The sequence below is a fragment of the Sander vitreus genome, chromosome 9 (assembly GCF_031162955.1).
Source record: "Sander vitreus isolate 19-12246 chromosome 9, sanVit1, whole genome shotgun sequence".
In the NCBI taxonomy this organism is placed as follows: domain Eukaryota; kingdom Metazoa; phylum Chordata; class Actinopteri; order Perciformes; family Percidae; genus Sander; species Sander vitreus.
In genome coordinates, this window is record NC_135863.1 from 8,551,971 (window position 1) to 8,577,013 (window position 25,043).

The 25,043-nt window shown below is 41.4% G+C and overlaps 1 protein-coding gene across 2 annotated transcripts in view; it reads right to left on the minus strand.

The window, feature by feature from the left end:
- Window positions 1-25,043, minus strand: part of pde4ba (phosphodiesterase 4B, cAMP-specific a) — a 146,497-nt gene that overhangs the window by 71,325 nt on the left and 50,129 nt on the right. The window contains exon 1 of one of the 2 annotated variants that reach the window (XM_078258562.1): window positions 14,249-14,945. The exons of the other annotated variant lie outside the window; for it this stretch is intronic. Within the exon in view, the coding sequence (XP_078114688.1) occupies window positions 14,249-14,343 (95 nt within the window). The 5' untranslated portion in view covers window positions 14,344-14,945. Of the gene's footprint in view, window positions 1-14,248; window positions 14,946-25,043 lie in introns of those variants that run through there. 2 annotated transcript variants of the gene reach the window in all.

Below are 25,043 nucleotides of genomic sequence, written 5' to 3' on the forward strand. Positions count from 1 at the left end.
AAAAAGCAACTAAGTAGACCTCTGAGCTTTAATAATTTTGTTACATAAACAAAACAAAAAATGGCTTATTTTATGGCTGTCTTTTACCCTGGTCTATTTAACAGGACAAAGAAGAGATATCCAAGAATTTAGCCTTCGAAATGCAACACAAAGACAGGCCTTAGGAACAAAGACCCTTTTCTATGAAATGGGGGTGTCCTGGTGGTTTTGTGGATTAGTGCATTTGTCCGGCAAACCATTCTCACTCATACCAATCTCCCATTCCTTCTCTTTGAAGTTCATGCACAGAACAACATGAAAACCAGCACTTGGATCTGGCACATACTTTATATCTCAACATACACAATTAGAAAATTCAAGTTCTTGCTCAGTCAACAAGAAGCATGCCGTCTGTTCAGAGACAGGATGAGAACAAGGACTGCTGGGAGATCAAGATAACCCGAGGCCAAATGCGTTATTGTGAGCTTCCTAGGTAGAAGGGAAATGATCAGTCAAACTAGCATGAAAAGGATCAAAGCGTCAAAGGATTTAATGACGCACAGTTGTGTTTATATGTCTTTACAGGATGGCATGTCATCTGTATTTCTTCCAAAGAACCACTTGGGACATTGATTCCTTAAGGATCGACATTTTCCAATTAGTTATGGTCATTATGGTACTACATAGGCTAAGTCAGTTAAGTTTTTGGTGTTATTCTTTACTAAAACAATCAGGAAGCGCTCCCTCTGACCCTAAAATAATTTGCTAGGATGACACTACATTCCTTTCCCATGATCCAGCTGCATCTGTCTGACGGATGAGCAGACTTATAGGGTGATGGACTTGCCCAAACGATGATAGACTATAAACTGACAGATAAGTAGAGAAGTTCTCTCAATGTTCATTAGTTCATTTTCGTGGATCCCCATTAGCTTCTACATTGGTTCAATCATCCATAAAAGTTAAATCCGGGGCGACCTCTAGCTCACCCAGTAAGAGCGTGCGCCCCATGTAAGCTGAGGCCTTTGCAGATGCCCGGGTTTCGAGTCCAGCCTGCGGCACTTTTCTAAGTGTCGTCCCCAATCTCTCTCCCACCTTTCCTGTCTATCCACTGTCACTGTCAAATAAAGTGAAAAGCCCCCCAAAAAATAATCGGAGAAAAAAAAAAAAAAAAAAGTTAAATCCATGAAATTAAAGACAATGTCAAGGAAGATGAGTGTATTCACTAATAGTCTGCCTTAGGTATGTCTGCATTTGATTCTCTAATACTGTTTGGTAACTTATTCCTTTCTACAGAAGCCCTGCTTATAAAAGAAGTTTGTCTTGGTGATTTGGTGCATAATAATAAAGTGTCAAGTCAAGAGATGATAATATACAATAGAAAAAAAATGACAATGGAAAATATTAAAAATGTAAGCAATATGTTAACAACTATTTTTAAAGTGGAAGAGCTGTACAGTTTTGTGCAGGAATGTGCAAAATATTTCCAGCAAAAGTTCACAGTATAAAATACTTTACACCTGTCAGTTAAATCCAAATTTGACAAAGCAGACATTACAGGCCACATTCTCTGATGTAGACTAGCAAGTGATTTTCTTAGGAAGAGTCTTCATTTGAAATTTGGTGGAATTCAGGACTAGGCAGCAGCTACTGTGGTAAAATAGCCAAGAGTAACAAGAAACAGAGACTAAACTGCAAACATCCAGTGACAGAAAGGGAAGATAGCGTATCGGAAGGTTTGTGACAAATCTTTCATTGTTGGGAAATGACTCCATTTCCCAGCTCTAAGACAATGGTGCTGTTTCAGGTCACCGGCCAGTACCTTCAGTCTCATTTACTGGTAGACTGGGACAACTGGGACAACTCAGTATCCTGCATGTTGATTCATGTGACTGTAGGTGTGTGGGGAGTGATTTTCTTATTTATTATTTTACACCCTGTGGGATACAGTATTGTTAAGATGGATTCTGGGTCATTGGGCATAATCTGATATGAAATAAAACAATACTAAAGCTGCAACTGACAATTATTTTATTATCAAGTAGCTGCAGATAATTTTCTCGGTTAACTGATTAATCGTTTTGTCTGTACAATGTTAGAAAGAAGTGAAAAATGCCCTGCATAATTTTCCACAGCCCAAGATGACGTCTTCAAGTATAACGTTTTGTATGACCAACAGTCCAACCATCCAAAGCTATTCATTATTATCATGTAGGACACGGAAAATCATCAAATTGTCACATTTAAGAAGTTGAAACCAGCAAATGTATCCCTTTTAATTAATCAGAATAGTTTTTATTTTCTGTTGATCGCATAAAAATCATTGATCGACTAATCACTGCAGCTCTAGACAACATGGAACAAAAGTAAATATTGTGTCTAGTGTCTGTCTTTGGTCTTTTGGGGCAAGTCCAATTCGGGTCTCTACCTAGTCAAATCTAAGGTCCTTGAGGTCGAGCGACTCCTCTCATATACTCACATTGTTTTTACATTGTCATTGGTATTATAAAAATACCACCACTGAAGAAAACTGCGAAATATTATTGGACTGTAATTTTACCTCAGAAATCTTTATTTACAATGTTTAATATTAGGATTCTTTTAAAAACATGGGAAAAATAAATAAATGTATCGCTGAAGAACAAATCAGATAATGTCAGACAAGTTTCAAAGTCGCTGGTCCCAGACGTTTGCATCGATTTTGTGTCCGTTTCTTCTTAACAGACTGCAGAGATTTAGTCTCCTTTTCTATTTTAGCTTACTCAGCCGAGCATCAAGAAGGATTTATGATGCAGGACAATTCAATACTTCAGGTAAAGTAAAATATAGAAATCCCAGGTGACACAGATTTTGTGATTTGCAGGTCAAAAGACATTTAGATGTGTATGTTAAAGCTATAGTGCGTAGTTTCTGTCGCCCCCATGAGGAATTCTAAGTAATGACAACAAAACTGTGGGCGCGTCCACATGATACAAGCCTTCCGTGATCGCGAACCCTCCCCCCTCCCCCACACAGTTGCTAGTAGCCAAGGAGGACACGGAGGATTAAAAAAACATGATGGACTCTTCAGAAGAGGTAATTATCTATACTTGAGTTTCTGTGCGTGAAAGTCGCCGGACGACACAATCTTCTGAACATAGCCATATGGGAGAAATACAGAGAGAGAGTTTTGTGGAGCTGAAAGTCTTAATTAGCTTTGTATCAACTCATTTGGCAATGGCTTGAATGTAACGGACGGTCATTATTATAAAAAAGTTACGCACTGAAGCTTTAAGAAGTCTGTCACATATGCACACATTGAAATATATTCATTTAAAGGCTAAAAATGTAACCAAGAGGCCTAAAAAAATCTTTCATGTTTCAAACAAATTTAGAAATAAATGAGACATGAAGATGTCTTTTGACCTGCAAATCATAAAATCAGTGTTAACTGGAATTTCTTTATTTTACTTGACCTGTCGAATTGTCCTGCATCATAAAAACCTCTCCATGTTAGCTGAGTAAGCTAAAATAAAAAAGGAGACTACAACTCTGCAGTCTGTTAAGAAGAGCCACAAAGTGTCGCAGACAGGGAGAGAGACAGCATTCTTATACTTTGAAATAATCTCTTCCTTCCTGTGTGTTATGGTGAGAGGAAACCAGTGACCATTTGTCTGTCGGGTTGTGCAAACAGAGGTGCCATGGTAACACCTCCTGTTTGTCCTAGGGTTAAACATGGTTTAAATATACAGTCATTTCTTCACACACTTGAATCGGAGTTTGTTCCGTTATTAAATGAGTGATACTACTTCTGTTAACAGTCTTGTGACTTAAAGAATCATAGCTAAAACCATCTGTTCCACTACATCATTAGTAGAACGTCTTGTCAAAATGTTTTAGAGACAAACAAGACTGAATAAGAAACGGAGAGATGCCCGGGACAAGCAGGGGATCCTTAAAAAGACCTTTCTGTCTAACCTGCCGGCTCGGTGAAATTTGCCAGAGCTCTGAAATGCCCCAGAAGGATGATTGAGCATCCCATCAGACCAAGTGAAAATAGCAGCTGAAATGTTGCACTCCATAAGATCGCAGTAAGATTTCCCTACATGAATCTGCAGCAGGAGTATCTAAAAATAGGATAATAACCCGAGCTAGTCTAAACATGCACATGCTGAAGCAGACATTTCCCAACACATGAACTCTACTGGAGCAAAGGGTACAACCAAGGACTTAAAACATCTGAATGTTAAAGGACATTTATCTCGTCATCACTGTCAAACACTGATCTATTCCCACATCTAGTCTGGACACATCAGTGTGGGTACCTCTACCCACGATGGGAACGTTTAAACTTCATTTCAAACTAGAAGGGCAAAGACCTCTGCCTTCTCCGGGAACCATCACCTTATCGTGGTGGAGAGGTTTGTGTGTCCCTATGAACCTGAGGGCTGTGTTGTCTGGAGCTTTGTGCTCCTGGTAGGGTCTCCCAAGGCAAAGTGGTCTCAGGTGAGGGCCAGACAAAGAATGGTTCAAAAATCCTATGAAAAATCGAGGAAGGGATGAAGTGACCCTGCCCGGAGGAAGCCCGGGGCCCCCCGTCTGGAGCCAGGCCCAGATGGAGGGCTCGTCAGCGGCGTCTGATGGCCGGGTTTGCCACGGAGCCCGGCCGGGCACAGCCCGAAAAAAGCTACGTGGCGGACATCTCTCCATCCCATGGGCCCACCACCTGTGGGAGGAACCGCTGGGGGTCGGGTGCGCTGCCACATGGGTGGCAGTGAAGGTCAGGGGCCTCGACGGACCAGACCCGGGCAGCAGAGGCTGGCTCTGGGGGACGTGGAAATGTCACCTCTCTGTGGGGGAAGGAGCCGGAACTTGTGCGGGAGGTGGAGCGCTACCGGTTAGATCTGGTGGGGCTTACCTCTACGCACAGTCTTGGTTCTGGAACCATACTCCTGGATAGGGGTTGGACTCTTTTCTTCTCCGGAGTTGCCCAGGGTGTGAGGCGCCGGGCGGGTGTGGGGATACTCACAAGCCCCCGGCTGGCGCCGCTACGTTGGAGTTTAACCCGGTGGGACGAGAGGGTCGCCTCCCTACGCCTGCGGGTTGTGGGGGGGAAAACTCTGACTGTTGTTTGTGCATATGCACCAAACAAGAGTTCAGAGTATTCGGCCTTCTTGGAGACCTTGAGTGGAGTCCTGCATGGGGCTCCAGTCGGGGACTCCATAGTTCTGCTGGGGGGGGACTTCAACGCGCACGTGGGTAATGATGGAGACACATGGAGAGCGTGATTGGGAGGAACGGCCTCCCTGATCTAAACCAGAGTGGTTGTTTGTTGTTGGACTTCTGTGCTGGTCATGGATTGTCTATAACGAACACCATGTTCGAAACATAGGGATGCTCATAAGTGTACTTGGTACCCAGAGCACCCTAGGCCAAAAGGTCAATGATCGATTTTATAATCGTTTCATCTGATCTGAGGCCGTATGTTTTTGGACACTCGGGTGAAGAGAGGGGCGGAGCTGTCAACCGATCACCATCTGGTGGTGAGTTGGGTCAGTGGGGTGGGGGAAGACTCTGGACAGACCTGGTAAGCCCAAGCGGGTAGTGCGGGTAAGTGGGAACGTCTGGAGGAGGCCCCTGTCCGACAGACTTTCAACTCACACCTCCGGCGGAGCTTTTCGTGCATCCCTGTGGAGGCTGGGGGGCATTGAACCCAGTGGACAATGTTCAAAGTTTCCATTGCTGAAGCTGCGGTGAGGAGCTGTGGTCTTAGGGTCTTAGGTGCCTCAAGGGGCGGTAACCCACGAACACCGTGGTGGACACCGGTGGTCAGGGAAGCCGTCCGACTGAAGAAGGAGTCTTTCCGGGATATGTTATCCCAGGCGACTCCGGAGGCAGTTGCAAGGTACCGAAGGGCCCGAAGGGCTGCAGCCTCTGCCGTGAAAGAGGCAAAGCAGCGTGTGTGGGAGAAGTTCGGAGAAGACATGGAGAAGGACTTTCGGTCGGCACCAAGGTGCTTCTGGAAAACCGTTCGCCACCTCAGGAGGGGAAGCGAGGGAACCATCCAAGCTGTGTACAGTAAGGATGGGGACGCTGTTGACCTCAACTGAGGAGGTAATAGAGGCGGTGGAAGGAGCACTTTGAGGAACTCCTAAATCCGACTAATCGCCCTCTATGGTAGAGGCAGAGCTGGAGGATGAGGGGGGGATTGGCATCAATTTCCCTGGTGGAGGTTGCTGAGGTAGTTAAACAACTCCACAGTGGCAAAGCCCCAGGAATTGATGAGATCCGTCCAGAAATGCTTAAAGCTCTGGGTGTGGAGGGGTTGTCTTGGGTTGACACGCCTCTTCAACATTGCGTGGAAGTCTGGGGACGGTGCCTAAGGAGTGGCAGACCGGGGTGGTGGTTCCCCCTTTTTAAAAGGGGGACCAGAGGGTGTGTGCCAATTACAGGGGTATCACACTTCTCAGCCTCCCCGGTAAAGTCTACTCCAAAGGTGCTGGAAAGGAGGGTTCGGTCGATGGTCGAATCTCAGGTTGAAGAGGAACAATGCGGATTCCGTCCTGGTCGTGGAACAACGGACCAGATCTTTACTCTCGCAAGGATCCTGGAGGGGAGCCTGGGAGTATGCCCAACCAGTCTACATGTGTTTTGTGGATCTGGAGAAGGCGTATGACCGGGTGCCCCGGGAGATACTGTGGGAGGTGCTGCGGGAGTGCGGGGTGAGGGGGTCCCTTCTCAGGGCCATCCAATCTCTGTACGACCAAAGCGAGAGCTGTGTCCGGGTTCTCGGCAGTAAGTCGGACTCGTTTCAGGTGAGAGTTGGCCTCCGCCAGGGCTGCGCTTTTGTCACCAATCCTGTTTGTAGTATTTATGGACAGGATATCGAGGCGTAGTCGGGGTGGAGAGGGGTTGCAGTTTGGTGGGCTGGGGATCTCATCGCTGCTTTTTGCAGATGATGTGGTCCTGATGGCATCATCGGCCTGTGACCTTCAGCACTCACTGGATCGGTTCGCAGCCGAGTGTGAAGCGGCTGGGATGAGGATCAGCACCTCTAAATCGGAGGCCATGGTTCTCAGCAGGAAACCGATGGAGTGCCTTCTCCAGGTAGGGGAATGAGTCCTTACCCCAAGTGAAGGAGTTCAAGTACCTTGGGGTCTTGTTCGCGAGTGAGGGGACAATGGAGGCGGGAGATTGGTCGGAGAATCGGCACAGCAGGTGCGGTATTACATTCAATTTATCGCACCGTTGTGGCGAAAAGAGAGCTGAGCCAGAAGGCAAAGCTCTCAATCTACCGGTCAGTTTTTGTTCCTACCCTCACCTATGGTCATGAAGGCTGGGTCATGACCAAAAGAACAAGATCCAGGGTACAAGCAGCCGAAATGGGTTTCCTCAGGAGGGTAGCTGGCGTCTCCCTTAGAGATAGGGTGAGAAGCTCAGTTATCCGTGAGGAGCTCGGGAGTAGAGCCGCTGCTCCTTTGCGTCGAAAGGAGCCAGTTGAGGTGGTTCGGGCATCTGGTAAGGATGCCCCCTGAGGCGCCTCCCTAGGGAGGTGTTCCAGGCACGTCCAGCTGGGAGGAGGCCTCGGGGGAGACCCAGGACTAGGTGGAGGGATTATATCTCTAACCTGGCCTGGGAGCGCCTCGGGATCCCCCAGTCGGAGCTGGTTAATGTGGCCCGGAAAGGGAAGTTTGGGGTCCCCTGCTGGAGCTGCTACCCCCGCGACCCGACCCGGATAAGCGGATGAAGATGGATGGATGGATGGATGAACTCTACTGGAGCAAAGGGTACAACCAAGGACTTAAAACATCTGAATGTTAAAGGACATTTATCTCGTCATCACTGTCAAACACTGATCTATTCCCACATCTAGTCTGGACACATCAGTGTGGGTACCTCTACCCACGATGGGAACGTTTAAACTTCATTTCAAACTAGAAGGGCAAAGACCTCTGCCAAGGCCATGCAATGTGTTGTAAATATTACATTTAATATGGTATAATATTACAATATTACAAATTTAAGAAATTCTTCCTTGGCCTATGCTACAACCTTCCACCAACTTTCATGAAAATCTGGCCAGTAGGTCTTCGTAATCCTGCTGAGAGACAAACAAACTAACTGAACTGAAAACATAACCTCCTTGGCGGAAGTAATAATAATACTAATAATGATGCAATTTAAAGATATTGTGTCAGCACTAAAACTCAGTTGTCACACCATCCAAATCAACAGACGTGCTTTGATTAAGTAGTTTTTCCATTTCGGCAAGCTTTAGTACTTTCAGTAATTTGCACTACTCAGCTCAACTCCAGATTTTCATCAAAAATCAAAAGAATTATAGCCTATATCCACGAATATGGTCCCTAAATGGGGATTTACTGTATGCATGATGCAGTGCGTTGACGGGAGTCTTGTCATAGATACCTACAGTGGGGGTAGGTTTTGTTCAGTATTGATAGCACCACCAAAACATTTGTCTAGAATCTAGGCCCTAGATGTATTGTACATGATCAGGTCGTATCCTTCTTTAATTACCTTATTCCAGTCTGTGTTCACATTCATTCATTTGCAGAAGGTTTGCAGTGAAGATGCGTTTGTGTTACTGAAAAGCTGCAGATTACTGATTCTTTCTTCAACTTCCTTAATGTTGTCTTTAACATCAACAACAATCTCTACCGTCATCAAAAACACGTAGGGGAAAACACAGGAAGCCCAAGCTGACCAATCACAGATCTTGTGGTTCCCATGTGGTATCTCTGCAGCTCTGATGTGTAGTTACATTTCTGAGGAGGCTAATGAATGTCAAAGCTACGCTGTAACCCTTTAAGACACAACTATAAATACAACTTAAACAACACTCATTCTACTGTATGTTAAACTTAGTTGGCTCCAGACTATTTAGCATTTTGTCTCCCACTTCCCCAAATTGACCAGATTTATTGTTACGTTGCAAAAACTGTGACAATTTTGTTGAAGCTTGAATTCTTAGAGGAGAAGAAATCTATTCTCCTGCCCTGCAAACCACAGGCTTCAATTTATATAAACAGGCATTACATCAAGTTAAAACAACGCTGAAAATGAAATATGTCCTCGGCCTTTTCTAATTTGTGAGTGACCAGAAGAGAAAAAAGAAAACTCAGGAATCCAACTACACACAGCACTTATTAATAGAAATTAGGCCACTAACGTAATCAGGACTTGAGCCAAGTCATTATACATGCACATTGATGTACAAAGTCATCTAGCAGATGCTCTCATTTAGAAATAATTTACAGTCTAATTCTCTCCAGTCAGATTTCAGGAAACACAAAGCAGAACTGGCCGAAAGGTGTGATGACTATGGTGACGATAATAATAGAACAGGCGGCTCAGAGAGAGTGTGTGTGTGTGTGTGTTCTTGTTTAACTATATTCGTGAGGTCCAAAAACCGGGAGTCCAATATACTTGTGAGGTCCCGACAGCTTTGTGGGGCCAAAATGCTGGATCCCACAAGTTTAAAGGTCTGTTTGAGGGTTAAGACCTGGTTTTAGGATTAGGGTTAGAATGAGCTTATGGTTAGGGTGATGGTAAGGGTTAAGGTTAGGCATTTAGTTGTGATGGTTAAGGTTAGGGTAAGGGGCTAGGGAATGCATTATGTCAATGACGGGTCCCCACAAAGATAGTGAAACGCACGTGTGTGTGTGTGTGTGTGTGTGTGTGTGTGTGTGTGTGTGTGTGTGTGTGTGTGTGTGTGTGTGTGTGTGTGTGTGTGTAAGGTCAGAGAGAGGACAGAGAGGTGGACACTAGAAAGAGAATAACTGAAATGTACTTTTACCTGGGAGGAAAACAAAGAGAATATGAGTGAACTGACAGAGTGAAAAGTGGAAAAAGTCATACAAACATAGCAGGACATTGCTTTAGCTTTGAGCTGGCAAATTGCAGTGCGGCATCTCTTTTCCATTACATTCCCTGGTCTGTACAGAGTCAGGCGACTCGCGACCACAGTCCCTGACTTCTCTCTGTTGCTCTCATTGAACTGTGTGTGCTGGAACTACAACTCCATTAAACCCATAACTTTCTATTCAGTAAAGCAATCTTCTTAGAGATTCATTGGTGGAAAGTGATTCAGGTACTGTGCTTAATTGCAGTTTTGAGGTACTTCTAGTCATCCTTCTCAACTACATTTCAGAGACAAATATTGTAGATTATTAGATGGATTTTTTTTATACTTTAAGTACATTCTGCTGCTGAGACTTTTACTTGCAATGGAGTATTTTTTACATGAATGTAATGGTCATTTTTCTTAAGTTAAGGATCTGAATACTTCTTCTACCACTATAGATACCACCATCATCTTAACCCTTACCATCCTGCCCTCAATCATCATCATCATCATCATCAGCAGCAGCAGCAGCAGCACCAGAGTCACCATCTTCTTGTTCCTTGTGATCATCCTAGCCATCCGTACTACCACTTGTTATCATCCTCGTCATTATCTTAATTGCAATAATCACCATCATCACCATCAAACCCACTCCACAGCCACGGCGGCTAATTTAACCTTTGGCCAGTCACTCAGAATTGAAAAGCCCCCAACCACATAAACCACGGCAGAATTCTCGCCACATTTTTCTATGTATCCATCTCCATAACAACATATCACACTAAAAGTAAAGTGCACTGCAAAAGAAGAAAAATACGGCTGAACCACAAACTCTACAACACAGAGCTGCACCCCACCCATGGGCAAGCAAGCACAAAACACTGCTATTCAAAAGTCCTGCACTGGAACGAAAAAAGGGTCACCAATGTAAAAAGAAAACTGGTTTAAAACGCTGAGCGCTATTTAACATGTAACAAAATTTAAGAAGAAAGTGAAGAGGAGACTCAGGGTCAATTTTGTTTAACTGAAAATTATTGCAGTTTCAAACAGATATGGACAATAGTTTGAGGCAGTTTGGGGTTATTTTGCCAACAGCTGTGACTCAACCACAATGTTTTTGTTTTGACCAATTACAATCATGTTACAGGCAAAGCTGCTCCCCTCCATTGACCTAAAAGGCCCCCTATGTAGTTTACTACTCAAATAGCAGCATGAACAGCTATGAGTGATGTCTAATTTATTTATTTGTACTCAAACTATGTTTCCACAAATGAACAGTTTGGGGTTTTAATTGTGAAAAAAGTCCTCGCTAGAGAATCAATGTTGGTCCGAGATAATATGAGGTAACTTTAACCTGACAAGAAGTAAAGGCGAAAAATGAAAAAAGGAACCCAGCACCCAGGAAACCCCTCTGTGAAGAAAATTGTTTTTATGCCACAGGAATCCACAGTCAAAATATTTGGTTAAGCCTATCTCCTGTCCTAGTTGGATATGTGAGAAACACTCCCTGGCACACATATATAGGCTAATTCATGCACACCCACATACCATAGAAGTTGCAGGGCAGCTGCATGTGTGTGAATATGTTGTAGGCTATGCACAAACAAAAACCACATGCACACAACATAGTGAGAGGAAGTGGTCAAGGAGTAATTATCTCCTGGGGCATACATGGGCCTTGTGTACCTGTCTAATGATTCAAACATGCAGCACAGTACAGTACACCATCTGTGTACTTCTGCTTTCTTCAGTATAGTCCAGTACTTTCCACAGGAAACCCTCAGTCACAGAGGTGGAACCCACCCAACCAGAGGTGGACGTCTCCAGAGCCCAATGTCTCCACACTTCCATAATTATAAATTAGACTTTGCCATCAGGGCTATTTTGTTTTTAAAGATTAAAGAAATAAACATTTAACATTACTTATACGCATGTTGAGAAACATATTAGTTACTTTAATACAGATGACATGACACCAAGTTCTCAAAGTTGCTGAGTAAACTTTATGTTGTTGGGTATTTTAATAAACTATTGTAGTGTCATTTTGTTTTTTTCCTTGCTCTGTTCTATTTCCTTGTGATGATGCCCTTGCGAAAGACCAAGCCAGCAGCCTGACGTGCCTCCAGCTGAGCCAGAATACCCACAATCCTCCTGGGATGAGACCCAGCCTAGTTTTTCACAGTCTGCACTCAAAATCAGCATCAGTTATTTCGAGCTTTCTTTGCTGCTTATTTTCATTCTCAACTAAGGTTTTGGGAGTTTTAACAAAACTTAATTTCACCAAATCCCTAATTTTAAAATGGCACTTGACAGTTGTAACAAACACTATTGGAGCCACCCTCTATTATACAATCCACCTTAGACGGGGCGACGCTGTGTCCCAATGTTTAAAGATGTCTTATTACAACTGATCACATATGAGCATAAACTGTCAGACTAAGCAGGTGAAAGAAGACAAATAACACATCACAGTGCTCTTATCATCGAGCATAAATGGTCTTAATGAGGGCAGAAGTTAGTTTTCCATTAAGGGTTTTAATCATGGCACAAACATAATGAATTGAGGATTATTTATGTAGGAATAATATATTACACATTTTTTGATAATAATGCATTTCTGCTCTAATGATGGCCTTCAAGGAGAATAAGTGATTGCTTTGTACAACGTGATATTCCATGTACATTTTAGAAAACAATAATGATAATTTCTTAAAGATACCTCCTATGCAGTAGTTTTTCTAAGAGTAGCATATTTGTTTTTCCTCCTGCTTTCCTGATTCTTTTAAGTAAGTGTAATAATGTGAACCTTTAAATAAAACTGCAGTGTCCAGACCAGGCTCTTTAGTTTAAATCTCTGACACAACATCAGTGTCTACCAAAACTCTCACTCTTCCCAAACTCATTTCCTTCTTTGACGTCTGCTGTCCCATGATAGTGATGTATGCTGCTTTAAGGATAAGAACACCAAAAATATTTGTTAAGGAGCACTGTGGTGCAGAAACACCACAACAACAATTACATTCTTGAAGTGTCAGTTCACCCAAATTACAAGGAAAAATAATCATGGTTTTCTATTTATCCCTACATATTGCATTTAGCCTTGCAGTACGTTTTGGTTTGGAGATTGCAGTTTCAATACTTCTACTTTATAGTCAAGCGATGCCTTTTATGTCAGAATTCAAATAAAGACTGATGTTCCCTTTACAGATTTTTTTGCAATTTAATGTAAACATTTCCGATATTTCACTAGAAAAAAAAGCTAATATTTGAGGAAACAAACTAAACAACATGAATTTGTGTTGCAGAAATGTTCTTAGCTTGTTAATCATCTTGCACCCCCCCCAACACTTAGCTTGGAAACCAGTGTTATGAGAACGTGTAGGCATAGTAATTACTATGTAGAAAGAATTAACCTAAACTAATATGGTCAGACTAGAAATCTGCTTGGCAACAAAGTCAAATTTACCAGTAGGGGTGAGCAAAAAAATCCATTCACATTCGAATCGCGATTCAAGCTCTACCGATTCAAAATCGATTCATAGAATTCCAATAATCAATTCATATTTTTTAATAAAAAATAATATATATATATATATATTATATTATTATTTTTTTTAAATTGTATGTCTACTGCAATCACATGGGAAAAGTAACTACATTTACATACTGTGAATCTTTTTTTTGAATCAAGAATCGTTTTTTTGAATCGAAAATCAATTTTCAATCGAATCTTGAGCCTAAAAATCGATATCGAATCGAATAGTGACATTTTCTGAATCGCGCACCCCTATTTACCAGAGTCGCCAAAGGCTGAGACGACAGGAAACCCTTCGATGTCATGATTTGTTTTTTTGTTTGTTTTTTTAGATGTATATGTATCATGTATATGTCTCAAATACCAGACTAAAAAAGTAAGGATGAAATATACAAATTAATCTGAACACTACCAGACTTATTCACATGGCAAACCGCTTGACTCTCTTAACCGCAATAACACAGCCCACAACCTATTCAAAACATCACTCTGCTAAAACTGCTGCACCCAAAACCATAAAATCTACCGTAGTTGGATTTTCTCACCCAAACATGTGACAGTGCATATAACCACATTCCAGTTGAGGATTCCTATAATGATGAGAAGCACATGAGAGGATTGTTTGATGTATGGGAAACAGGAAGTAACACTACACACAGCCTGGACACACATCCAGTAAGGGGAGGACTCTGAGAAACACTATACAATTTGGTGAGTTTCTTGAAATAAGACATCTTCAAATGCAAGAACATGTTCAGCAATTGAAGAAAGAAAGAATCTGAAAAAGAATTCCTTAAAACTGACACCAGATAAAACACTGCAAGAATAGAATCAAGTGTGCGACAGGATCAAGTGTGTGTGGTTGTGTGTGGTTAACTGTGCACCCTAACCTGTGAGCATGGTTGGCGGCGTGGAGTTTCCTGATAACTTCCTCGCTGAAGTCAAAATGAACCCTTCCTCTGGCACAGGGGGAACGCCGGTACATCGCACTGACACACACATGCACTCATGCACACACTACACGGCACATACCATCACATACGTAACTACAAACTAGATCGACTGGAACACACCCAGAGTGTTAACAGCACAAGTGCAGCATTTCACACACAGACCAAGCATAGAGTACAAACATAACACACTATCATACACACATTTGACAAGTCAGCACCATTAGTGACGCACGGTAACATGTATACACACCTCTCGCACACTTAACATCACAAAGCTCACTGATATCACACACTTTATCACACAACTGTAAATGAAAACTATCAAATGTATCTATCAGCTACTACAATCAAGCACCATCACATATTCACACACACCTCAAATAAATAGCAAGCCATCACTTATTCAGGCTACACAGTCATACATTTACATGACTGCTACCTATACAGCATCTGTTTAAAAAGTTTCTAAGCAGGATATCCATCAGCCCCTCGTCGGCACAGATAAAAGCAGCAAGCCGGTATCCAAACACCTTCTCTACACACTTGATCTCACGTCACACACAGCAGCAACATAAGCAGCGGTCCATACGTCACATCACGGAGCTCTTCAAGCCCTCATTCACACTCTGACACTCTCTACTCTCTCTGCGGGCTCTTCTGTTCGTCACAGGCTATACTTCCTCCCCACAGTAGGTGTGTGTATGTGTGTGTGTGTGTGTGTGTGTGTGTACTGTAGTGTATGGAGCTCTGTTCCCTTCAGCGACCAGCATAGTAAGGAGGAACAGCCAAGTTCTGGAGTGGAGTTGCTGGAATGGAGTCATAATTCATCCATCACTGACAGCCTTGATAGCTTTAATTAACACTGTATGTATGGAAAAAAATACAGACGCATTGTGGTTACACACACACACACACACACACACACACAGCTTTTAAACCATTACACTGTATGTATAATTGCTTTGTTGTTCAAATAATAATGATTTAAGTTAGTTAATTCTGCATTAACATTTTGTCTGAAAAGAAGCGAAGATGGACTATAAGGTTTACTCTTATTCTACAGTAAATGTATATGCATCAGATATTAATTTATGGTGTCTTATAAGCCCATGCAGGCTGCATAGAGTTGTATGCATGACACAATAATAAAAACACCAACACTTTACTGCAAGTCCCCCTTATTTAGCTTGTATAAACAGTATATAAACACCTAATAAATAGCTAAAACACAAAACAAAAATATGTTGTTGTGGAGGCTGGTGTATAAACACACAAATTATGAAAACATAGTAAATTAGTAAAACACTGTTGTAATAATATAAAATATATGTCTTTCATTCTCTACAATGTGTTATAAACTATTACATGTTTGTATACTGCTTATGAATGCTAAATTGTGGAGTTTTGATTCACTGTCTTTCCGTCAACCTGGTCTACCTTAACGGTCAGTTCTTGTCTGTGAGTGTCTGTGTGAGGAAAGAGGTGGCATCTGGCACCTTCACAGGGGACCACAGTGCCTGATGACACTGTACAGTAGGCCTAAAATACAGTACAGTATAGTCACATCCAAGCCCTCATATACAGTATATGGTAACTGTGATGACAGATTTGTGATAAATAGCAGCACATACAGAACAAATACGCTGCAGAAATATAAGAAAAAGGGATAAAAGATACAGTACTTAGAAATACATTAAATTTGAAGCTACTGTAATATGTCTTTCTATATGTGGCAATATACAAGACAAATCTAGTTGAATAACCAACTATCTGACTGTAAAATAGTCTTCACAATAAAAAACATTTGTAAAATATAATAAAGTAATTTTAGTGGGTTCAAAAAAACAAATGACATAGACAACAGTGAGCAAGTTTATAGCTATAGGATGTAAACAAGGCACCTATTAATAATACTTGCAATAACTACACTTTGTCATTCTGCCATGTAATACACTTACCAGCAGCTTGGTATCAGTAACCAATTTCAACTTGCTGTCCCAGTGCTGCATGCATGTTGATCATTTTTATGAAAATCAAACCGAAGCATAATTTTCTATTTGAGTAAAGATGCCATTGATTGTGTAAGTAACTCTCTTCTAGTTCTCATAACTTCCTCAAACAGTAGTCCGTAACCTTCCTGACTGATGAAGGACTTTCTAATAACTACCGTTATGACAAGTCAAGTATGCTTCTCAGTCATTTATTTGGAAATGTTCCATGAAGATGACACATAACACACTCACTTAACAAAACACTTAAAGGGAGGAGTAAGGCCACAGAGGCCAAAACTGAATCACTACTACATTCCCACACTCCAGCTCGCCCCACTGCTTCATCATACACACTGAGATTAGAAATGGGAGAGGCGGAAGATGTGGTAGCCACAGGGCTGTGTGTGTGTCCTGCGAGACAATGGCATTCCTCCTTAATGGTTAACCATAGAAGAAGAAGATACAGAAAGAGCTCTTCCTCACACTATAATGGTCATCACCTATGGTACACCAGTGGGAACTGGTGCAGATTCTGAAAACACTGACATACAATTGATAATGGCTATACATGTAAATGCTTAAAGAGACAACAGTTATGTTGTTCAGATTGTTAAATGCCATGCAACCAGCAAATCTGTGTCATTATGGCAAAAATATACAGACAAGGATTATTTTCATTTCAGGATAACCATCCTAATTAGCTTGTTGTTTAACATGTTATTCCAAGACAAAGCCTTCTCTACTTGATCAAATTATGTGGTGTTACATCATTTAGTGGCAGTGACAGTCAAATCATGCTAAAAATAGAGACCTTTGATTTGAGCTCATGACTTGACCTATAAAACTTACAATAGACCCAAAAACTATAATCAACTTAAGTGCTCATGTACAGTACATGTACATTTTTGTTTACATTTGCAGTTAAAATGTAACTGCCACTTTTATAAAGAGTTACTAATACAAGGGAACAGTTGAATAAATAGTGAACAACACTACAGTGTAAACTGGCAAAAAGACTGACAGTGTTTATAAGGCTTGGTGCTGCTGTGTTTCACTGAAATTAATCAGATGCGAAATAAACTTTATGCCTAGACACAGCAGCATTATAATAAACAAAACCTTGGCAAACATAACAAATACTACTGCATGTATCTCTAGTTCTAATTGTTTGTACGTGCTATTGTAGAATATGTTGATGAAACCAAACCACAGCCACCCAGTGAAACCGTTCACTATTGGGCGGGGCATTCTGTATTCTGGCCTTCTCTTGTGCTGACAGCCCAAAACAGCTTCCAGTGTTGATGGGTAAAACCATAGACTGCATAAAATGAAGCAGGACCCCTTTGTGAACATCAGAGGGCACCATTCTACATTCTCAGGCCTGCATCCACGAGATGGCAGTGTGTAACTGTATTATATGGCGTCCAGATAAAGCATGAAACTCATATTTACAGGATGGCATGCAAGATGTGCCACCAGATGAGCCATGCCATATGGAAAGCACTCAGAGCTGGAATTACACAGGATTTGAATACAGTTCCTTCAAATGTATTGTATTGAATTGTGAAACTGTATGTTGTCCTGCACGCTTACGCTTTTCTTGGCCAGGTCGCTGTTGCAAATGAGAACCTGTTCTCAATGGCCTACCTGGTTAAATAAAAGGTAAAAAAAAATGATAATATGAAAATGAGATAATGGTTGTAAAGCAGCCGCTGTGACTTGAGCCTGTACCCATATTTGTGAATAAGGATGAGAGGTGGGTATGCTCTGAATACCAAGCAAGATGACTCTAGCACATAATTACACAACAGGGATCTTCACTTTACTAAAAATCTTTTGTTTTGCATTTTAACTTTAAGTGTTAATTTATTTATTCAACTGAAGTATTGTTGTTGATTCAAGTCAGACATTTTTATGATTTATCTTAATGTAAAACTTATTTTTTTGGAGATATGTATGTCTGTAATTTGAGTGCATGTACATGCGGAACAGCACCATTTTTTGATCTGGTTTGATTTGGATTCACATAGAAGAGAACCATAATTAAACATCGATCAGACATCCATTTGACGGCTTAAGGGTAGCCTGTCAAATTGTAGCTGGCAGACGGCTCCTCTGGCTTGTCCTTGTGATTTAAATCAATATCACACTGCAGATGAGGCAACCGAAAAAAAGACAAACTTTAGCAAAATGTCTTTTGTCTTGGTGCGCCAGAAAGAAAGACTGCAAATAGAATGTCAGATATATTTGACAGAGCCTGACAGGCACAACATCGCCTTTGACATGAAAGCTGTCTCTCTCATACAAACACACACACACACACACACACACACACACACACACACAATCACATTAAATCAGGATCAAACAACAGGCATGATCCCTGAAAGCTATTTAAATATCAATTCTAAAAATTGAGAAAGGAAGAAAGAGGCAGACAGAGTTCAGAGGGGCCGAATGATAGAGACACGTTTATAGGACAGAGGCTGACAAAGGAACCTAGGCAGTGTGAAAGATATGAAGTGATTTTACGGACTGGGAAATATACAAATCTTAATTCTCATCCTCTCTGATTCTGACACAATTCACAAATTCCAAAAGTGCATGCGGCCATGGGTATTTCAGTTCAAAAAGAAACGACTGAACTCTGAACTACAAGTGCAGTAAAGTTTCTAGCTATAATGGTATGTAGACAAATCTAAGTCTAACCAGCCTGATCTTCAATGTGACTGATTCATATCTTGCGATTCCAAGATATCATCATCATAAATCATCGGGTATTTGTCAGATGTCACTAATCCACAATAAATACCGCTTCTTCATTAATGCTTATATTAAAAGGGGAACTATGCAGTGGTTTTTTTTTTAAGCTTAATTTACCTTAACTGAACAGCTTCGGAGTCTTGGAATGGTTATATGAATTTTTTCAGGTTGAATGGTGGTCGTCTCGCTCCCCCCTTGCGCCTGTGAGCGGAAAAACCACACCTGCAACTTTTGGCTGGCGAGCCGCCAGCCTCAGTGTCAGGAAGTATCGCGTGATATCAGGTCTCGCGATGTAACAAACTGCTTCACGGCACTGCACAGATACACTCCCCCATCCAGGAACCGGCTAGCTATAAGAACGAGGTAACGATGGAGTTTTTCCACACTATCGTCATGGCCGGCAAAAAAGAAGCAGAAAGCTAAGAAAGCATTATCGGAGGAACAGAGAAAGAGGAAACAGCAGACTGACCGAGCAAGTTTTTACACAGTGTTGCCAAATGTCTATTCCGAAGCTGTAGGGGGAGCTCTATAGAGAAACCTGCGAGCAAAAAGCGAGAATACAGCGAAGAAATTGCCAAAACTGCATAGCGCCCCTTTAAATTCACTGTTTCCACTATCACTTATATTCATTAGTCATTTTGGGCTACCAGCTCAATTGACCCTTCGCTAAGCCCCGCCCTCCTTAGTTACTGTTGCTACGCCTGACAAGCTTTCGTGGCTGGCACGTCTATTACAGTATGTATGCACCGGTGTCAGACATTCCCAAGGAGATAATTAGTATGTTTTGGTGAACAGGTGAAATATCTGAGAGCAAGACAAAAGGGACTGCAGTATGCCTTCGAGGGATATATCCACGATATAATATGCAACCGATTAGAGAATAATTTCATCAGAATTGAAGCTAAAGCCTATAGGTCATGCAATAATGTGAGCCGCCTCATACGCTGACCATTCAAATGGGAAACACACAAATTGAGGAACAGCTATGTTCATGCACAGCAGGGTAAGTGAAATTTGAAAATAATCTAATAATTGTAAATCAAACAGCTTATCCATAAATCGTGTGGAATAAACACAAGACATTAGCCTGACCACTTTGCAATGATAACATTCTCCTGCTTATATTTTTAGCGATTAACAAAATGCTGAAATATATTTTAAAGTATGTCAGTGAGCCGCCGTCTTGCCTTTAATCATCTTAAGGACGGGTTAATAACAGATGTGTACCCACTCGATCGCTCTCTGGGACATGTTTTCATTCTAATCGAATGTCTTTGGAGCTTGGAACAAGCTAGCGCAGACCGCTGATTAGCTTAGAAAGACAGTAGCTCTCAAGACGGCGGCCGCCTGTATACGAGAACGCGACTGTCTTTATAATCTATCTTTTAAATAAACTGTCTGTACACTTACAAAGTTCTCAATGCTTCAGTTAACATTTAGGGACCCTCACTATGCTACCGTTGAAGTGTGATATTTTTAGCCTTTTCAGTGCTATAAATAGCGATTTGTTTTTAATTTCCCTGTGTCCCGAATACTAGCGTTGTAAGCTAATCAGCGGTATGCGCTAGTTTGTTTCAAGCTCCAAACTACCAAAAATTAGCATGAAAACATGCCCCAGAGAGCGATCGAGTGGGTACTGTTATTTAACCCCTAGGTTCGTTTTGCGCCGGAATTGTCCTTTATTTTACGTTCAAATATATGCATTATGAACAAAGAACCGTCATTATTTCCAAGCAATGCTGTGCTGAGTTAGCTAGCATTAGCGTTTTCTTGCCTTGGAGCAAACGTATGTGTTTTTGTTAATACTGTCGACATTTAGCTAGTTGTGAATGGGGCCTCCCACACTGCTTGATCCACGCCCGGCCTTTCTCCCCTTGGGTTTTAGGTTTTGGGAAGGGAACTTTAGGATACCGGGTATCGGATTTGCACAACGCTTCAGCGTACGGTGTTTCCCTCGCTCGAAAGCTTGACAGACCTCCCGCGCCTAGTTATGGTTGCTAAGCGACGATTGGCCTGTGGCGGTTTTTGGGCGTGGCTTAGCGAAGGGTCAATTCTAAGTGCCACAGCAATTGTGCATGGTAGCACAGTTTTTATCACTATATGCCAGGTATCAGATCGGTACTCAGTATCGGCAGATATCCTGAGTTTAGGTATCTGAATGAGGAGAGAAAAAGTCGGATTGGTTCATCCCTAATCTTCACAACTCTTGTTCATCCCTAATCTTCACAACTCATGTTGGACCTCAGCGACCATCACAAAACATCACCGTGTGAATGTCCACCATGCAGATCCACTGTACAGAACTAATTAAATATCTTAGGACTTATTTTTGACCTGGTACATCTCTCTCTCTCTCTCTCTCTCTCTCTCTCATATATATACATATATATATATATATATATATATATATATATATATATATATATATATATATATATATATATATTCTTCATGAAGACTTTTTTTGACAAATTAGCAAGCATCTTTCAGGTGGCAGAGCATTCCTCAGCTCAAACATTTATTCAACTTAATGAGTGTCTTCCACAGATGCGAGTATGACACTTAAGTAGTCTTGTGGAGCAGAGAGGGACCCTCTTTGGGCTACAAGTCACTCTCAGTGTTAAATGAGCCCAGTGATAACATGATCCTGATATGTATTAGTGTAGGTGTATTTTTGTTATTGCCAAGGTTAACCCCACAGTCTGAATTTGTCTATGTTCATTCATGTTGACTTTGACATCACAGATGAGGCGATTATTGAGTTGCCACAGAAACGACGGGCATCACAAACACACAAAGACACATAGGTCTCTGAGGTCTGACTTTAGCATGAGAATCACTCCAAACACTTCATTCATCCAATTATTACTTAACATATCACTCATCCAGTGACCTCCATTCAAACTGACAGAAGCAAAAGGAAAGGGGATGAGGTAAAAAATAAATAAAAGAGACAATGAGCCCTTATCAACCAGGTGCCACATTCAATTTTTCAGATAGAGGGGTGTCTGTCCTGCAGGTCTTACGAAAACATAGCTTTCCCGATCTCCCCCTACCCTCTCTGTCTGTATAAATATAATTCCCCTCTCTGAAAAAGAGGGCATGGCAGTCAGTCCCCCTGTGATTAACCTAATCCCCTGATTGCAGAGCAGTGCTCCTTTCAGTGCCAAAACCATACCATATTAAGCGTCAGCAGTCACTCACGCTGCACACTCCAAAAAAAAGGTGTGACTTTTAAGCAGTGCAGAGCGTAACACCACTACTAAATATACTAACGAAAGCCATAAAAACAAGAGCTCAAAAAGAGAGACCAACAGTACAACATAGCTTGACTGTAAGAACACTGATGCTTGGGATACTTCACTGTAAGGTCAGGACTTCTGGAAAGCTGGGGCTAACGTTAAGCTAGCTGTCAGTAAATACAGGTAGGCTGTTTCTACATGTGTTAACAGAATATGTGATGTGTGGATGTGGAGGCTTCGGAGTTGTTTAAAGGTACTTTTGATTGAGTTGGTGTGCATAACAAAAGTCTCAGTGGTGGAAGAAGTATACAAAAGTAAAAGTAGCAAAAGTTATTTATTCTTCCCTGTGTCAGTGTGTTATTATTATATATCAAGTTTTTAGATTAATATTACTAGTGCATTAATGTGTGTGTTGCATTTTACTGGTGAAGATGTTTAAGGCTGTGCTAATTATAACTATACTTACATTAATATACTGTTGGGTAGCTTAATCTACAGCAATGCCTCATATTCTATAAGAGCATCATGTGTACAGTGTCGCTGTCCTGTGAGAAGCATGCATCTCTTAAAAGTCAACTTTTCATGAGCTCAGAAAAACAGCCCTGTTTTCAGCTTTGCGATGATGCATTTTTCAGCTGACCCAAGAGGGGTTTTAAATTGTTTATTTAGTAAAATAACTATGGGAGAATCTTCACAGATCAGGTCAGATGTTGTTAGTGGTCCCCCACACTCATTTTAAAACCAGAGGGGATAGATCTTTTCAGGCAGTGGCACCCAGGCTGTGGAATGCACTGCCGCTCTCTTTACGTTGTTCAAATGCTGTTGATTCTTTTAAAAAGCAGTTGATGACTTGGCTATTCAAACAGGCTTTTAGTTAGACAGGGGATTTTATGGCTGTCTGATTTTATGTACCCATGTTTTGTCTTGTTTTCCAATTTATTGTAAAGCACTTTGTGATTTGTATCCGTGAAAAGTGCTATATAAATAAACTTTACTATATAAATAAACTTTACACAGAAACACTTAATCCCTCAGTTTGTCAGATACATAGTGGTGACATAGTTGTGTTATCTGGATATGAATACGTTTTTAATTTTTGTCCGCACATGTGGCATCTGGTCCTGCTCTGTTAAAATAAAAACAACATTCACTCAAACAAAAGAAGTTTGCCTCATTTCCTCAATGATCAAACTCAATTATTTAGAGCAACTACGTACTAAATGCAAAGGAAACCCAGCACATACGTCATTGCTGCATTTCAAAGACACACAGCACAAATTATATTATAGTCTACCATCTGGTATTGTGTGTGTGTGTGTGTGTGTGTGTGTGTGCATGTCCTTCTGCATGGTGCTTGGTGTTTTTACAATATAATTTTTCCAGCAAGTCCAGTCAATGATGTGCATGCACACGTTTGTTGTGGTGAGGATATTTAAGGCTAAGAACATGGTGGATGGTGTTGAGGGTTAGAGGGCTTGATCCTGATGAAGGAACAGGGATTCAGGTAACAAGGCCCATGTGTACCAAGTTTTCTCTTACAGGCTCTTTCCTTCCTACTTTTAAACATAGCACCTTTTTTCATCTCCAACTGAAATGCTGCAGGATCAGTAGGTAGGAGTGTAAACCGCAAAGTGGTTCAAAACAATGATTCACTTCAGGTGCATAGATCAAGCAGAATGTTGCAGCGGAATGTTCACCAAATCACTGAACTTCCGGCTCTGCACACACTTCAGCTGTTCAGAGTATGCATGGGAGGTCCTTTTTTAACCAGCACATAAACTAAGCTTGTGTTGTAGTCGGAATAGATTTTTGAACAAAAGTACATAGTTTCAAGGCTTACTGCTATACTATCTCAATGTGTTGTGAAACAGTGATTAGCTGCTGCTACCATACTTTCCACTTTTAATACTACTAATCCTGCTTTAGGCTAGGTTTAGGTTGGTTATCAAAACATGTTATATCTGGTGGATGATCTTTTTCCGAATTGCATAAAATGAGATTGGGTGCCACCGAAATCTCCTGAGAGGAAATGTATTTCTTGTTGAAACCCTGTAATATCACATTTCACTTAGACAACGTGAGAAGCACTTACTGTAGAGTTTAGGCCAGCTTACAGTATATCCAGACATACAGAGCACACTTAAAGTTGGTTATAGAGCCCCATTTAGCACTGTAAACCCAAGTATAGCGAGACATTTGTTTAATTGAAAGGCAGATGGGCACGAGTGAGTTGACATGGGTGGCAGTGTTTGTGCAGGTGGTGAAAACAGAGACTGAGAAAGGAGAGCAAGAAAAAGAGAAAAATAAAAAGGGGCAATTTTCACACCACAGCTCTCCTCTATGCACTGAGGTGATTTTCTTGCAGCTAGGTTTTATCAGCAATTTCCAGCGATCTACACAGAGCACACCTCTGAGCTAATGAGAATGACACACTTTGTCCTTACACAGCAATTATGTTCACATGAAAAAGCACGCACGCACGCACACACACACGCACGCACACACACACAGTTTGTTACTCTCAACCATCTCCTAGAAATTACATTCATATACGACTAATTTGCAATAGCGAATATGTTTTGAAGGAATCCTAAAGCCGTCTGGATTACTTTTTCTATTAACAGAGTGAGGAATTGTTCGTTAACGTACATTTAGCAAAGAGCAATCATTGTTGACGCTTAATGTAACAGTAAAATGTTCACTGACAGTATTTATTTAATTTGTTTTCTGCCAACA